Source organism: Penicillium manginii (assembly GCF_028828005.1).
Source record: "Penicillium manginii strain IBT 31320 chromosome Unknown utg000001l:1.0-3466041.0:1.0-3467806.0, whole genome shotgun sequence".
Classification (NCBI taxonomy): Eukaryota; Fungi; Ascomycota; class Eurotiomycetes; order Eurotiales; family Aspergillaceae; genus Penicillium; species Penicillium manginii.
The window spans coordinates 2,689,530-2,705,850 of NW_026643102.1; the positions used below are offsets into that span (position 1 = coordinate 2,689,530).

Here is a 16,321-nt window from a genome sequence, read left to right on the forward strand (position 1 = left end):
TCATTTCTCATTTTGTCTAACCGAAATACAATACCACAAGGTATCAAATCCGCAATGCTAATCCTTTCATCATGTACTTTTATACCAAGTTAAACCCGCACACTCCGCCAATCCCAATCCATTCAGACCTATGCAAACTCAGAAAATCAGAGCAACTTGCGCAGAACGCCAGTCTGCTCCAGAACAGCACGCTTGCTAGTACCGCCAATAGCATCCTTCAGCTCAACAGCACGCTCATAGTCCATGCAAGTCGTGACATCGTCACCAAAGCGAGCATCAATAGCCTTAAGCTGCTCCAGCGAGAGCTTGTCCATGGGGATACCAGTGTTCTCGGCGAGCGCGACGACACGACCGGAGATGTGATGGCCCTCGCGGAAGGGGACGCCCTTGCGGACGAGGTAATCGGCGATCTCGGTGGCAAGCATCTCGGGGGCCAGGGCGGCGGTCATCTTCTCTGGGATGGTGGTGAGGGTGGACAGGACGCCGGTGGCGATTTGGATACTGTCGCTGACAGTCTTGATGTGGTCGAGCAGGGGCTCGATGCTCTCCTGCAGATCCTTGTTATAGGTAGTAGGCAGGCCCTTGATGGTCATCATCAGACCGGCCATTTGGCCGAAGGCACGACCGGACTTTCCGCGGAGCAATTCCAGGGAGTCTATGAAGAGAGAGTATATTAGTATATTGACATGGTCTTAATTAAATATGACAATGGTTGAAACTCACCGGCGTTCTTCTTCTGGGGCATCAGCGAGGAACCGGTCGAGTATGCGTCAGACAGGCGGACGAAACCGAATTCCAGACTGCTGTAGATAATCAAATCCTCAGCCCAGCGGGAGATCTTCAGCATGAAAGAGCTACCCCACTGCATGGTCTCCATAGCGAAGTCACGGTCACCGACAGTGTTCATGGAGTTGTACAGCAGATCATCGAAGCCGAGCTCCTTGGCCATAGCGTGACGGTCAATCTGGAAGGGGTTACCAGCGAGAGCACCACAGCCGAGAGGGCTACGGTTAACACGAGCAATGACCTCGCGCAGACGCTGCAGCTCACTAGCGAAAGCAGTAGCGTGCGACAGCATCCAGTGGGACCAGCGGACGGGTTGGGCCTTCTGGAGGTGGGTGTAGCCGGGCATCAGGATGTCAATGTCCTTCTCGGAGCGGGCGATAGAGACCTTAATGAGGTCGCAGAGGTGGGAGTCGAGAATGCGCAACTCATCGCGCAGCCAGAGACGCATGTCGGTAGCGACCTGCTCATTGCGCGAGCGGCCGGTGTGCAGCTTGCCGCCAATCTCCTTGCCAATGATCTCGCTCAGTCGGCGCTCGTTGGCGGTATGGATATCCTCGTCGTTCTCCTTGGCTTCGAAGGTGTTAGTGCTCCATTCCTGGGCAATCTGCACGAAACCGCGCTCGATCTCGGCGAACTCTTGCGGGGTCAGGATGCCGTTGTTCATGTTGGCGCGGGCGAAGGCAATTGAGCCGGCAATGTCTTGCTTCCACATGATGCGGTCAAATGGCAGGGACATGTTGTACTGCATCATGAGGGGGTCGATGCCCTCTGTGGTTCGAATATTTTGGTTAGCATGTTATGAGTCAATGCGGTGGGAATTGATTGGGGAGATGCGCGTGGGAGAAGGACAGGGAGAGGGTCAAGATAAAGCTTACCGGTGAAACGACCTCCCCATAGCATGTTCTCGGCGACTCCTTTGGGATTGCTCATTTTGACGGATGTGTGTAATTGGGAAGGAAAGAGAAAGTGGGATGGGATGTTGAGGGCAAATGGCGGAGGCGGAGAGCGGATGATTGCAGGTGAATCATTGGGTCGCCGATAGTCGGCCCACTAACCCTAATTGGGAAAGGACTGTGTACGGAGTACTTGACTAGATTACTATCTACATTCGATTTACAGCCATGTCAAAGAGAATAAAGGGGATTTAACTATTGCACTAGTAGATGTATTGGTAATTTACTCTCGAGGTGCTGAATCGTATTGGTACAGTCTTAGCTAGCTGGTTGGCCTGACGGCATACTTCACTCCTTTCCTAAGAACCCTAGGAAGCCATTTTCCAAGATTATCAGTGAAGGTCCTCAAGATATAGGACTTCGACATTGTGGTCTACGAAGTAAAGCAGAGAATAAAATGAATGGGAGATAAACAGTGAATTTAAAGATCCAATGCTGGTGGTATGTACAGGTCATGCGTATATGAATTTGGAAAAAATGGCCCCCAACGGACCGGACGGCAAAAGAAAGGCCTCAAGACGACCGATGACCGAAAATCAAAAGATGCCCAGAAATCGAAGGGAGGCGTTGTCAACAGGGAGCCACGAAAGCGAATATGGTGGCTGTGGGGAGCAGGGGTGTAAACGATAGTCGAGAAAGGGAGAGACAAGAGGGAGATAGAGCGAGAGAGATATATAGGAAGACAGAAATGGAGAGAAGAGTCATTAAGATACCCAAGTCCGAACGAACGCCCCACGAAAGCGAAAACAAGAAAGTCTCATCCATTCATGGCTGCGCCGGGACTGGAATCGCAGGAGGTGGGCTCGCAGAACCCGTTCATAGCAGAAAAGGAAACGATTGCAGAGAGAAGAAAAAGGACGGGCCAAGCTACTAGCTGACCTGGCGATATCCGCTGTTTCTCCATTCAGTCTGCTTCCAGTCGTTCTGGAAGTTCTGGGCATCGGTGCGCTCGTTGGCGTAGCGAGCGTCGTCGAGGGCGTATTCGAGACGGCCCTTGCGGCGCTGACGGAGACACCAGAGCATGAATCCTGCAATGAGGAGGACACCGGCGGCCGAGGCGCCGACATACACGCCGACGTGGGCGCCAGTGCCGAGATCGTCCCACTTCTCAGCTAGGGACTTCTTGGGGGGGTTTGTTCAGCTCGTCCAGGGTAGTTGAGTTGCCATCGGCTACCTTGATGCTTTGCCAGTCGCCAGTTTTGTCGCCGTATGTGTATTCCTTGCCTGTGTGGAAATCCTGGATGCGAACCTTTCCAACGGTCATGGTGAAGGGAGCATCATCGTAGTTGACAAGACCACCGGCCCAGTCGACAGTTCCCTGGGCGGCTTCTTTAGTACCGGCGGGCCAATTGCTGACCTTGACCCGACAGGGAGTCTGGGGATAGTTCTTGCCGCCGAGAGTGCCCTTATCATCGTACTTAAGGGTGCGGACGAGCTCGTTGTCGATATACCACTCCAACTTATACTGGTCCCAGTAGGTGGTGTAGTTGTGGAATTCGGAATCGGCGTTGGCGACATTGTGGAAGGCACCGCGGTCGAAGGTGGAGTCGTTACCTTTGCCGAAGAAGTTGGTCTGCACGGAGGAGGTGTTGTAACCGACCCATTCCCAATCAATCTCGTCCAGGTCATCGGACTCTAGAACAACACTGCTAACGATACCGGCACCCTTGGCCATTTTGACCCAAGATTCGACAACTCCGAAGAAGATGTAAAAGTTGGATTGCAGCAGAGTGGACGCATTGACGGCTTCGATGGTGAATTCAGCGCCATCATCGACGTAGTTGATTGAGCCGGTGCTCATGTTCCAGATAGTGCTGTCGAGGGTTTCATTAAAGTACCAGGTGTGTTCGGTGCCGAGGGCCGAGTCTGCTGGACAACCGTCTCTCTTTGTGGGATCGCAGTCGCTGTGTGTCTGGGCGGCGGCCGATCCGGCCAGGGCCGCGAGGGCGATGAGGTTGAAAGCCTTCATAGTGATGTCTCTGGTTCTTCTTTTTGGTGAATCAATTGATAGTCTCGCGTTTGGTTATTGTTTGTATGGTTTTTTTTTTGGTTTGTCGTGTGTTTGTTTCTCTCTCTCCGTCGATTCCCGAAAGAATACAGCACAGGCAATCCGATAGCAAGGAATGGATACGAGGACGAGCCTCGATAGATCCTACAGGGTATTACCTGTAGGTTTAAGGAAAGGATGGGCGAAAGGTCGCACCGGGTAAGGATTGGAAGGAGAGCCTGTGGTATAATTGAGAAAGAGAGGATGGAAGAAAGAAGGTCTCGAAGGCATCTCGGGGGGGGATCACGCCAGGGACCAGGGACCAGGGACCAGCATCCACCTACATCCACCGCGCCACCCATTGGAGGACCCTCAATTAGCCCTTAGTGCAGGGCCCTTTTGACTTTGAAAGCTGGGCAAGTGGCCGCAGTGGACGGTAAGGGGAAGTCTGCACGGCGATTGTTTTGTGACTAGCCCCAAATGAGAGACAGTGGGTCACTGTGGTACATCCTCTAAACCACAAATGGGAATAGCTTCAGCTGGGCAGCAGCCCCGTGCCTGGGCCTAAACCGAATATGTCGATGGCGGCCGGACCCGTTTCTGCACAACCATTGGAACTGGAGCTGGTAACTCTGGGGATTCATTGGGCCATGATAAGAGATCAAGGATCAGCATGGTCAACTGCCGGGAGTGGCACGAACTTGATTTGAAGAGTTGTGTGTTGGAGTGGGATTGGCTGAGAGTGTGTGAGGAGAGAAGTGAGAGATGAGAGATGACTGGAAGGTGGAAGGTGCAAGTGTGTGTTGTGCTTGTGTGATGGACCAATCTAGATTTTCCCCCTTTCAACTTCTGCACTGCGCAACTGCACTGTAGACTCCCTATCTTCCTTTCAAAACACACACCCTTTTTTTGTTTTTCTTTTTTCGTCTTTCTTATTTCTTCTTTTATTTTCCGGTTTTGATCGCCCCGCCAGTCTCCAGTCTCATTTCCTGTTGGAACCCGCGGGTCCCTTCAATGTGGGTTTCCGGTGGGGTTGGGTTCACTTGAGGTTTTCCCCTGAATTTTTGGTCATGATCATCATACAGATGCTTTTTTTTTCATTTACGGTACGGAGTACCGTCGCTAATCATTCAACCAGAGCCAACCTATCCCATTGATTCCGGGGTATCTACGGAGTATCCATACTTATATACTTATGAAACTCCATCCACCGGGTACAGAGTATGCCCTTTTCATCCACACAAATGGTATTTTGTGGCGTCAACCGTTACGACCACCCTGTAACCCCGATTAAATCCCTCGAGGCCAAGTATTTCCAAGTATTTGTGGAGGTTTGGCTGTGTCACTTACACGCGTCACACTCAGGGGTACATCTGCGGCTGCAGCTGTCGACAAGTTGGCATTGCTTGGCCGGACCAAAATTGCGTACTTACATAGTTCTATCTCTCCGGATTCCCCAAGTCGCAACACCGAATGTTTACTGTAGCTCGAGGTGAGATTGATTCACTCGAGGTCCCTTCAAAGACCGTGACGTGTGTGGGCTCCTCCTCGTAGCGGCCCCGGGTGGGTTACGGACTACGGCATCCATCGCGACTATTGACCTAGCGTACGATGTGGCGTCCCAAGGGTCTTTTCTAAAAAAAGGAATATCAAATCATTCATTATCGTAATCGTGCACTCATAATTCACAACATATTAATAGCCATCATGATCTTATTTCGTCCAAAATCATCATCACCGTGGCGGTCGTAGCGACATATCCGCAATCCCGAACGCCTTCATGATTGATTGCATCAAGATCCATCTCAAAAATCCAAGAGAGAAGGAAAAGAAACCCTACTACCAAAGTAATTGATCTCGGCCCCTTTTATTCTGTCACATAAATCTTCGCCGGTCGCCGCACGTCGTCGGTGTAGTACTCCTCGCGATGCCGTCTTGACGAGCTGCGCCTCGGCTTCTCGATATAATCCACTCGAGGTTCACGACTGCGGCGTCTGCGACCCGATCGAGTTACTGGTGGTCGATATCCGACATCGGGCTCGCCTCCTCCACTAAAGGCACCAGGAAGACTGAAGATTCGCCACAGCCAAAGGACTAGCAGCGTTCCGGCGATCGAACCGATGACGATGCCGGCGATGGCGCCGCCAGAAATGGTACTGGGGCAGCCATCTGGGGCGCGCGGAGCGAGGTGATTCACGGGGGCCTAGTCGTGGTTAGCAAATTGAATATAGTAATGGATGGAAATAGAGATTGAAGGCGATATATTGGATGATTATATCAAATATTGGACACTGGTGAGCCGTGGTTGAGCCAGCGGGCCGACAACGTACCATTGGAACTACCCCAGATTTGCAACTATAGCTTATTGATTTTGATCACAGATAAAGTACCAGGATCTAAAATCAATTCAATTAATCAGCGATTAGCTGAATGAGGCCGAGGTTGGATGGGGTGGATGAATCGCAGATGTAGTAGTAATGTTGTGGCTGGGAACCGCCAGCGAGGGAAAAAGGAAAGGAAAACCAAAGAAGAAAGTGAATGAGTCTCAGAAACAGCAGTCGCTTTATAACCAAGGAGAATATTATTAACGGCTCATAATTGCACAATCTAGTACAGACCAAGCCTTCTAAGACTGATACTAACTACTCCAGTCCATATTGTACTGTTGCCCTCCTCTCCCCGCGCTGACGTCAAAACCAGCCCCTCCGGGCAACAAACCTGCATTTCCTCGCCCCCAATTGTCTACCATTGGCCGTTCCAGCGTTCTTCTCGATTGGAATTTGCTATCCCGTCTCCGCTTTTGATTTGAATGGACCGAGGCGCAAACAAAGATACATAGACATGCAGGTTGGCGCGCATACAGGCGGGGCTATGTCATGATGTGCGGGCATCATGCCACTAGGATGCATTGAACCTCTATCCCATCTCAAAGGGGAAATTCCATTCCATCCCACTGATCAATACGGAGGATCCTACTTGTTTAGCTGCACATGGCCCGGTGAAGGAGGAACATTTCCCGTCTCCCACTCTGTCGCCTCTTTCCCGAGCTCAAACTCAATCGTCCCGCCATTAACCATCACATCCTCATGCTCGAACCAGTTCTTTGTCCACGATTTCCCATTGATCTGCACTCCTTGTACGAAATATCCCTCATCAAGCCCGGTCGCTTTAATTCGCAAGTTCTTGTCTCCGTTGATAGTCATATTCAAGTCTGGGAACCATGGCGATGACAGCAGGTAGACTGGTTGAGTGACGATGGGATAAATCCCCAACATCTGCCACAACAACCAGGAGTTCATAGCTCCGGCGTCGCTGTTTCCAGGGATTCCGTACGCAGCGTCTTTGAAACTGTGTTTTGCTTTATGTGAGTAACAGGTTCTCTTTGTCTCCCTTTCAGGCTAGATCCTTGCAGGATGCGATGCAAACATACTATTGGTTGGCGAGGCTGCGGGATTGCATCACGCTCTTGGCCTGTTTGTTGATGTAGTTATACAGGTAGGGTGTGGCGAAGTCCGGCTCATTACTGGATGTGATTGTAGCATTAGCATCGATCTTGTCTCAAGTTATGTTGCTCGTTTGTCAACAGCTGCAGTCCAACTCACCCGATATTGATTAGTGTTGTGATGCCAGCGCCATTGGCTCCGAGATCCTGGACAGAGGTGTTGGGTTTGAACTACTCCAGGTTAGAATTATAACAGCAAAAATCTTCCATCCTACTGAGATAGAAGGTAGGTGGCTACTCACCATCATATCCAATCGCTTCTCAAAGGTCTCCTCCCCACCCATCAACTTGATCAGCGTCTTCACATCATGCGGGATCACAAACGAATATTCTGCCACTCTCATTAGCATAACCCACCTGAGCAACCACCTTCAAGTTGCAATAAACAAAGCAAAACCCAAAGAAAAATCAAACAACTCACCCCAAGGAATCCCCTCATAGCTCACATCCGACCACTCACACCCCCCACACAAAAGCGGATCAAACGAACCATTAAACCTCCCATCCGCCAGCCTCGGCGCCAAAAACCCCTCAAACCCAAGACTCTGAACCTTCTCATCCCAAATATTCTGCCACCCAGCAGACCGATTCAAATACTTCTCCACATCCGCAGGACTCTCACCCTGGGCCACCTGCGCCACTGCAAAATCATTGAGACTATACTCGACCGTCCGCGATATACACCGCGTGTTCCGGTCATACGAGACGTAGCCCAGCTCCTTCCAGTCATCCAGCGCTCCACGTCCTTCTTTTGTGCTGGCTGTGAAGTCCGTTGGATCGAAGGTATTGTACGGTGTGACCTCTGCGTCTTTCACCATCGCTGCGTAGCCCTCGGTCCAATTGATTCCACCGCGCAGACCCTTCACGTACGCGTCTGCGAGAACGTTGTCTGCGTCAGACCCGCCTTGTACAAGTCCGTTCCAGTTTCCTGATCGGCCATCTGGCATAAATCCTGCGTGTCTGGTAGAGTGATTCATTGGGTTAGCTTGGAGCTGGCTAGTTGGTTGATTGATTGATTGGCCAGCCCGTGAATTGTTTCACTTACTTCCAGATATCGATTAACCCACGAATCATAGATTCGTAATACTTTGGCTGGAAAATGTGATAAAAGCTAACAGTGCAGCGGAAAATATCCCCTAGAATAATATCCCGGTTAGATTGATAAAATGGAATGCGAGCGCCGCATGGCATAGAAGGATCGTTAAAAACTCACACATCGTATAAAAGTCATCCCAGTATGGCTCGCCGGAATCCCAGAGCGGATTCTCACCGGTCCGGTCAGATGGCATTAAATGCATGAAATATAGAGAGCTGTAGAGGAGTCTGACGTGGGTCATATTGGCCGAGTCATCGATCGGAACCTGGATCTTATTGAAAACGTCCCGGTTCCATTCATCGACAGCATCCGCGACGGTGTCATTCAATTTCCAGGATGGAATCTCTTTTTTGATATATGACTGCGCTCGGTCAATTGACATGGAGGAAATACCAACGCGCGAAGTAATCTGCGAGGCAGGGCCATCCTTCCAGCTGAAAAGCACGCCGATACGGTTGTTCATCGGTCCGGAAGTGACCTTGTCAGTTTGATTACCGAACTCAGGCTCGCTGATTCCTCCGTTTGCGAGATTCTGATAGCGTGGCATTGGGTCGGTGTTTGGTCCGGAGAATGTCTGCGCCTGCTGCGGCTGGTGATTGAACTCTCCGTAGAAGTAGACTGTAAATGGTGCGCCTGGTTTGTGTACTGTTAGTTGAAGCATAGAGATAGATCGCTTCAGTTATGCTAAAAACGAACCGTTATTCCAGCCACCAACATATGTCCCATATCCACGGTAGGACTTGCCATCTTCCTCAATCTGGATTTCGCCTCCCGCAAATAATTGGCCGCCGGTATCACCGGGGGAGGCAGGTAGGTACTAGTTAATGATAAGTCGGAATCCTCGCTAAAGACACAGAAAACTAGGCTCACGTGTGATAAATCAACCAGAATGTGTTTCTCTCCTTTGGGAAACGAATATTCCATAATGCCAGCATGTCGCGATGCAGAGAGCTCAGCTTCAACGCCACTCTGCAATCGCGTTTTGTAATATCCCACGCTAGCAATATCTTTCCCAACCTGCAATAATCAAATCTCCAGTTAGCAGCCATTCGATATATGAGTGTACTCATCCACACACCCGCCTGGGCAGTAGTACAGAATCCGAAAAAGAAAGGAGGCTATAACAACTCACTCTTTGCTGACTATAAGTCATATTATCCAAAACATTGACATCCTCCAGGGAGGCCAGTGGCATTTGCGCAATCAATCCATACTTCGGCGCACCTCCCGTTCCACTTTCATGCATCATACTAAACCCCGTCACATTGCCATCAGGAGTCCAGCCACCATTCAACACGGCTGTAGACCAATTCGCCGCCGTAGAATCAATGCCCACCTTCGCGACGCCGAATGGCCGCGCCCCACCAACGAAGATATCGCCGCCGCCGAATCCAGTTCCATCGGGACCTTCAGATCCGATGAACGGGTTCACATACTGTGAGAGGCCCGGGTTAGATTTCGAGTCTTGGAGACCTAGCGCAGGGGTGATGCTGTGTAATAAGCTCGCCAGCGCGAGAGTCGAGCCGAGACGCATTGTTTGGAATTGTCCTCGTTTGGACAGAGGCGTCGGAAGTGGGATATAAGTCGAACCTTTGGTGGAAGTTAGGTCATTCCCGCCGACTGGATGATCTGCGCAGTACGAATGAAAAGAAAGAGGTGAGGGCCGTGCTGTGTCTTATACATTCCAGATCATCTCCATCTCCATTCTGATCCCCAGCCCCAGCCACAGCTTAACCCAGCCCTGTGCTGTCCGCAGTGTAACCCCGACCCCCAAGACCGAGAACTCCGTGCTCGAATTGGATCTCTGGTTTATCATTTCCTTGCTAGGAAGATCTTCCAGGTATAGAGGTGGATTTGCGGGAATGCTTACCCCGCTTCGACGTCCGACTCATTGATGCGGTTACTACCAGTGGACATGAAGCGTGGGGTTTAGAGGCGGCCAGTGGTGCTGTGACATATTGATCAGCAGTTGGGGAATGTAACGCTTGATGGGCTTTAGTGCAGTGTGTCCAGACTTGGGTGGGGATTGCTGTGGGGTGGTGGAAGCTTGAGGGATGATCTATGGCGCTGTATAGCCGTAAGCGCGTCAGTAAAGGCAGAAAAAGGGACAGCCACACCCGCGACCCAACTTTACGTACGTTTCTCATACAAATTTGGACCCAGCTGATACGCTTAATTCCTACGCTTTCTGGCATTATATTTCCCGCGGAAACTACAGTCGTCGATGGACCCGGGCCGCGTCACGGTGCCCATGGTGAATCGGACCTACAGTAGGAAGTGAAGTCAGGGATGGCTGCATTTACCGCCCTGGATCAAAGGAAGGCAAGAACATATAAAATGAATTTCAAGTTGTTTATTTTTCTAACTCTCCCAGGATAATCCTATCTTTTATTCCCTTCAAGCGGTAATATCACATGGCAGCGAGCCACAGCAGTAACCATGCCCAGAGTTCAGAGCACCCTGGAAATCAATATTATGACAGCCGTCGCTGGTTCGCCACACCAATGCACCAAACCCGTATCCACCAGGGCTGGTCTCCTCAAAGCTGGGATATATTAGTACCTAGTATTCCCGAGGTCCTTGTGCTCATATTAGAGCCCTGGAGTTGGAGTGGATAGACGGCTTACTTGGCCCAACATTCCGAGGTAGCACAATTATTGAAACCCCCATAAACATTTGCAGCGTAGGTAGATCCAGTAGTGTAGTCAGTCAGATAGATGGTCTGATAGACATACCCAGGACTATTCGGGTTCTCGATATAGCCGGAGGCGGCGAGCTGGCCGTGAAAGGCACTAACGTGACCAGCCAACAATGAGGCACCAAGGAGACTTAGGAACTTCATCTTGAAGCTATCGGCGAGTCAGATCAGAGAAAAGTTGAAATATCTGAAGAGTGATGGGCGGTGGATCTAAATCCTGAAATTATGGAATCGTGTCCCTTATATCCTCTTCACTTGTGTCTCATTCCCTACGGTGTAGTCACTTCGAGCTTAGTTAGCGCGGGGAACAAAACACCGCGGTTTCAATTCATTCTGTACTAATTTCTCACATAATCCCTAGATAAGGATGGCTTCCTTAATTAAATTGACGTAGGAAGTAACACTATTAATAATAAGGTAGTAGCAATCAATTTTTAGGGCTATTTCCCCACATAATGGTGATTAATGCCAGCGTCAACGTGCTTAGCGTTTTTCTTTCGTGTTCAGTAGTTAAAATTGAATTTGTGAGATTGGCAAAAGGGAAGAGCTTTACTTGCCGGTTCAGATTGAAAACTCATTTTGAGCAGCCTTTTGACGGCGGCAATTACGGTCCTAAACTCTACACAATCCTTTATGCGTTAGACTGAATAATTGCTGCTTATTTGAGAGACAGGCTAAGGTTCCACTCTGCCTTATAAAATAAGCGAGTCGACCCACAATCCGATAAAACAGATAACCGTAATAATCAGATTGACACGTTCAGCCGCATGCCTGTCTACACATACTTAAAGCGGATTAGCCGCGATGCACAGTAACTGGTGGCGTCAGAGTCCTATGAGCTAAGAGCTCTTGGTATCATTAAAGCATGATGAGTGAATTAGATTCAATTGGCGAATTCAGTGTTCGATTCAGGCCGTACCAGTCTAAAAGAAATGAAATTGAATATTTAATGACAGGGGTGAACCGGTCCCCTCTCTCTTACCCTCCCTCCCCATCAATGGCTTCGAGACGGAGAGACATGGCAAATGCTACACCGTATGATTGCCCCAGGGTTCCGACCCTCATATATCAGGTCAATTATGCCGGTCACTTCCGAACAGACGATGGCATTTTCCTTTCCAGCTCTGACAACCTACGCATCAAGCGGCGAGGCCTTTTCAATGGAGAAGGTGGCGGCACAGCTAATATTCAGTATCATCAGCAAATGATCATGGGTGGATCCCTGTCCAAGCAGAATCAAAGCGAGCTGCTCTATGATATCGATCGGATCCTGGATTGTGCTCAGTCAATAGCCATCGCAGGCGGTACGAACCCGGTGACTAAGTGGTTTAAATAGCGGAGGGAGAGAAAAGCGGTAAAGAGAATAGATGATTCCTTGCGCTTCTTCATTCAAGAGCGTCATTTGGCTCACAGTGATGAAAGCTTCGACAGCTCTCAAGGCATGGGTATCTTGGATCAGATGATTTCTGAAATGAATTCTCAAAACTCGGGCAAACGGGGCAGGACCTCTGTTCAAGTTCTTATTGACAAGTAAGTGCTACGAAACGGAGACCTAGAAGTCAAACCACTGGCAACTTTCTATCCATCGGGACTTGGCTGACAGATTTCTTCAATATAAAGGCCCTTCTCATTGGTGGCTACGGAACAACAACCGATACACTTTGCGTATGGACATACCATAGAATTTCTTTTCTCCCTTCCATTCGCACTCGCTGATACTAAAAAGTGTGTGTTCATCATGCTCCCTTTCCATCCGAATGTGCTGGCAAGACTCCGGCGGGAGTATAGCCAGGTTTTCGATGCCGATCTAATTAGAACGCAAGAGCTTCTACGAACCACGCCACAAAACACAAAGGAGCTATTATACACGACTGCAGTAATCAAGGAAACCCTCCGGCTTTTCCCTGCCGGTTTCAGCGCTCGGAAGGCAAAACCTGGGTAAATCTATTATAGGGCAATCGCCTTTATCTCTACTCTCAACGAGGGATCCGAGTGATTTCTGACAAGTGACTAACTACCCCACAGAATCGACACACTCCAGTATAAGGGAAAGTCCTACCCAACCTCCAACCGACAAATCATTCCCTGCACACATGCCATCCACTTCAATCCAGAGATCTTCCCTCAACCCTCATCTTTCGATCCAGAGAGATTCCTGGAACCTAATAAGGTTCCTCGAGGCGCTTGGCGTTCCTTTGAACGCGGGGCTCGGGCATGTCTCGCCAAGAGCTGGCAATGGAGAAGCTTCAAATTGTTCTCTTTTTGATAGTCCGGGCTTTTGATCTAGAGTGCGCATCTGTCGGACCACGAAAGACGCCTAGGGCTCCGTTCACGGACTTGGATCTGTTGATGGGCGACCTGGTATTCCAAGAGATGGCGCTGTCTGCCAAACCGCGAGGAGGAACGATGATGAGAGTGACCCTTGCTAAATGACTCAGGGTAATTATGTACTACCGGTTTCATGTTTCGTAGGTCACCGTTCTTGTCGCTCAACCCGAGCCTTGGAGATAAGCGGCAGTAAGCTGTGGTGATTGAGGATCTTCGGTTCTCGGCTAGTACTACGGAAAGCCTTCTAGAACCTTAGCTCGTGCAGAATCTTCCATTTCTTTTCTGTTACCTTCATTTTTATAAGAATTTCTAGGGTTTTCGCAGAAAATTATGGACATCCGTGACCTAAACATGGAAGGCTTTCGTGTATAGTACATGAGTCCGGACAAGCTGTGGATGAGTTAATACGGCAATTCGGGGCCAAAGCCGCTCCGAGTTCCAATTGCCACGGCCTCTGCCACCATTAGCAAGACAGTGATAGTCGCCCTAGCTGTCTAAGAGCAAATGAGCATTATGAGATGGACCGGAGCCTTTTTAGTATCAGTATTTTTCATCGCTAATTTTACTGCCTTCCAAGGTTTCTGGCTGTGTGTAAACTCCCTACTATCGTGTCCCACGCTAGGCTTGCAGAGTGATAAGTTACACTTAGACAGGGATTATCGAGTGACCCACTTTCACTTGTGTTTTGTGTAGTAATTCGGTTTCTTTGGCAGTTGAGTGGTCATAATACGGGGCATTGGAGCAATACCTGGGGTACTCCAACCTTCCCCGGTAGTTTGTGGGGATACTCCGCATTTCGGACGTGCCCCGGTGGAAGCTAATTCTTTTGCTCTCCCTCCGAGCCGTGATGGCTAAGGTTTTTGGGATTCACCCGGGTAAGCTCACAGCCCAAAGATGTGATCAAGTTCCGTCGGCAGTGGTCCAAAGTTCCTTTATAACACGAATTCCCACGGGTCATCATTGCAAACACAGAACCTCCCCTACATCCGTCCTTGTCGCTCTATTCCTCACGATGAAGAACCCCTTTGCCCGGTCCTCGCGAAGTGGTGATGATGGCCCATCAGAAATATATGGATATCGCATTTATATGCTTGCGTTGTCGGCAACATGGGTAGGAGCCCTGGAGCCATGGAGTTCTGCTGAAAATTCAAAGGTCTGATTGAAGTTATTGACCTGCTAACATGAGTTTCTCATAGGCATCCGCAATGTATGGCTATGACTCTGCTTTCATTGGAGGAACACTAGAGTTACCGTCCTTTAAAACTTCCTTCGGTCTGAATGCGAGCGATTCGACCTCGCTTTCATCCAATGTTGTGTCGATGTTCCAGGCGGGTGCATTCTTTGGTGCCATCTGCGGATTCTTTTTCGCCGAGTATTTTGGTCGTAAGCCTGTCATTCTGGGCTCGGGTGTCATTTTCGCTATCGGTGCTGCTGTTCAGCTAATAGGGAAAATATCGGCGCTCTATGTCGGTCGAATTTTCACTGGGCTAGGAATAGGGTAAGGCTTCTCTGTCACGGTGGTTTATCATATTCCTAACCGAAGTTAACTCCAAATCTTTTGAATAGCGCATCGTCAACCATCATTCCCATTTATATTGCTGAATGTTCCCCGGCTCTCATTCGCGGGCGTTTAGTTGGAATTTTTGAGATCATGCTACAGATCGCACTCGTTTTCGGATTTTGGATCAATTACGGCGTCAACAAGAACATCTCGAGCACAAGCCCTACACAATGGAGAATCCCGGTGGGTATACAGCTCGTTCCGGCCGGCCTACTATTGATCTGCATGCCATGGATGATTGAAAGTCCGCGCTGGCTTGCCAGCAAGGACCAAATCGTCAAAGCCCAAAGGCATCTGGCTTGGGTCCGTCATCTCCCACTGGACCACCCCTATGTGGTCAATGAGTTGGCTGAGGTACAAGCTGCTGTCAGTCAAGAGCTCGAGTTCGGTGGAGAAAAACGTACTTTAGTCCAAATTTTGCACGAATGTGCTGCTCCTGGCGTTCGGAACCGAATTTTCATCGCAGTTATGCTGATGCTTCTACAAAATCTTACCGGGTATGCATTGCGCATTTCGATTTCTTTCGAACGCATTCTAATTTTTGCTCTAGAATCAATGCTATCAATTACTATAGTCCTACTATTTTCCGCTCTGTAAGATATCGACTCTCATCGGCCAACCTACCGGTCTTGTGGAAATAGCACTTACCATCATATCAATCCTAGATTGGGTTCACCGGGACTTCTGTGGGACTGCTAGCCACTGGAGTCTACGGACTTGTAAAAATGGCCACGACAGCTGTTTTCATGGTGTTTATCGTGGATCGCTTCGGACGTCGCGGGCCTTTGCTTGTGGGTGCAGTTGGTGCTGGGGTGGCAATGTTCTACTTGGCCATCTATTCCCAGCTCAGCCAATCCTTTGACCGCGTTCCACCTAGCAATTCCGGATCCCACGCTGCAGTGGCAATGATCTACATTTATGCCATTTTCTACGGCTTTTCCTGGAATGGAATCCCTTGGATCTTTGCATCCGAAGTCCTTCCCACCCGTGTGCGGACCATCGGCATGATGTGCGCTGTGTGCATGCAATGGTTGGCCCAGTTCATGATTGTCTACTCGCTGCCTCACATGGTGGCTACTATCAAGTACGGTACGTTCTATTTCTTCGGAGCATGCACCGTTAGTGCTTTTGTATTTGCATATCTATTTGTTCCGGAAACAAAGGGTGTACCTTTGGAGGATATGGGCGGTTTGTTCGGACCAAATGTTAGTATCTTGGCTGTCAAAGCCCAAGATAATTACCAGGAATTCCGACGATCGACGACAATGGCAGCTACTGAGGCTGAACAGGAGAAGCAGGGTAGCCTTCATGTGGAGAATGCGTGAATTTATTGCGTCGCAGCGTGCGACAGAGCAGACAAGGCAAAGCCCGCAAGAGACATAGACCGAGATGATTCACTGGAAGATTAGC

The 16,321-nt window shown here is 49.6% G+C and overlaps 7 protein-coding genes across 7 annotated transcripts; 2 read left to right on the forward strand and 5 right to left on the reverse strand.

Annotated features, from left to right (window-relative positions):
- Positions 1-146: 146 nt before the first annotated feature.
- Positions 147-1,716, reverse strand: N7533_000975 (argininosuccinate lyase ARG4; the record flags this gene model as incomplete). The annotated part of the gene is made up of 3 exons (XM_057097625.1): positions 147-655; positions 724-1,554; positions 1,662-1,716. The coding sequence occupies 3 exons, from the start codon at positions 1,714-1,716 to the stop codon at positions 147-149; spliced, it is 1,395 nt and encodes a 464-aa protein (XP_056966118.1).
- An 893-nt stretch (positions 1,717-2,609) lies between these two features.
- Positions 2,610-3,708, reverse strand: N7533_000976 (glycoside hydrolase family 16 protein; the record flags this gene model as incomplete). The annotated part of the gene is made up of 2 exons (XM_057097626.1): positions 2,610-2,861; positions 2,914-3,708. The coding sequence occupies 2 exons, from the start codon at positions 3,706-3,708 to the stop codon at positions 2,610-2,612; spliced, it is 1,047 nt and encodes a 348-aa protein (XP_056966119.1).
- Positions 3,709-5,593: 1,885 nt separating this feature from the next.
- Positions 5,594-6,059, reverse strand: N7533_000977 (uncharacterized protein; the record flags this gene model as incomplete). Its single annotated transcript, XM_057097627.1, has 2 exons — positions 5,594-5,929; positions 6,057-6,059. The coding sequence occupies 2 exons, from the start codon at positions 6,057-6,059 to the stop codon at positions 5,594-5,596; spliced, it is 339 nt and encodes a 112-aa protein (XP_056966120.1).
- A 639-nt stretch (positions 6,060-6,698) lies between these two features.
- Positions 6,699-9,858, reverse strand: N7533_000978 (GH92 family glycosyl hydrolase; the record flags this gene model as incomplete). Its single annotated transcript, XM_057097628.1, has 10 exons — positions 6,699-7,074; positions 7,157-7,249; positions 7,329-7,375; positions 7,471-7,559; positions 7,650-8,188; positions 8,274-8,364; positions 8,442-8,969; positions 9,021-9,141; positions 9,195-9,341; positions 9,457-9,858. 10 exons carry the CDS (start codon positions 9,856-9,858, stop codon positions 6,699-6,701), a joined length of 2,433 nt encoding a protein of 810 aa, XP_056966121.1.
- Positions 9,859-10,947: 1,089 nt separating this feature from the next.
- N7533_000979 (uncharacterized protein) lies at positions 10,948-11,166 on the reverse strand (the record flags this gene model as incomplete). Its single annotated transcript, XM_057097629.1, has 1 exon — positions 10,948-11,166. One exon carries the CDS (start codon positions 11,164-11,166, stop codon positions 10,948-10,950), a length of 219 nt encoding a protein of 72 aa, XP_056966122.1.
- An 853-nt stretch (positions 11,167-12,019) lies between these two features.
- On the forward strand, positions 12,020-12,358 carry N7533_000980 (uncharacterized protein; the record flags this gene model as incomplete). The annotated part of the gene is given in 2 exon segments (XM_057097630.1): positions 12,020-12,057; positions 12,073-12,358. The coding sequence occupies 2 exon segments, from the start codon at positions 12,020-12,022 to the stop codon at positions 12,356-12,358; spliced, it is 324 nt and encodes a 107-aa protein (XP_056966123.1).
- A 2,004-nt stretch (positions 12,359-14,362) lies between these two features.
- On the forward strand, positions 14,363-16,236 carry N7533_000981 (sugar porter family MFS transporter; the record flags this gene model as incomplete). The annotated part of the gene is made up of 5 exons (XM_057097631.1): positions 14,363-14,461; positions 14,547-14,848; positions 14,917-15,408; positions 15,462-15,504; positions 15,577-16,236. The coding sequence occupies 5 exons, from the start codon at positions 14,363-14,365 to the stop codon at positions 16,234-16,236; spliced, it is 1,596 nt and encodes a 531-aa protein (XP_056966124.1).
- Positions 16,237-16,321: the final 85 nt, after the last annotated feature.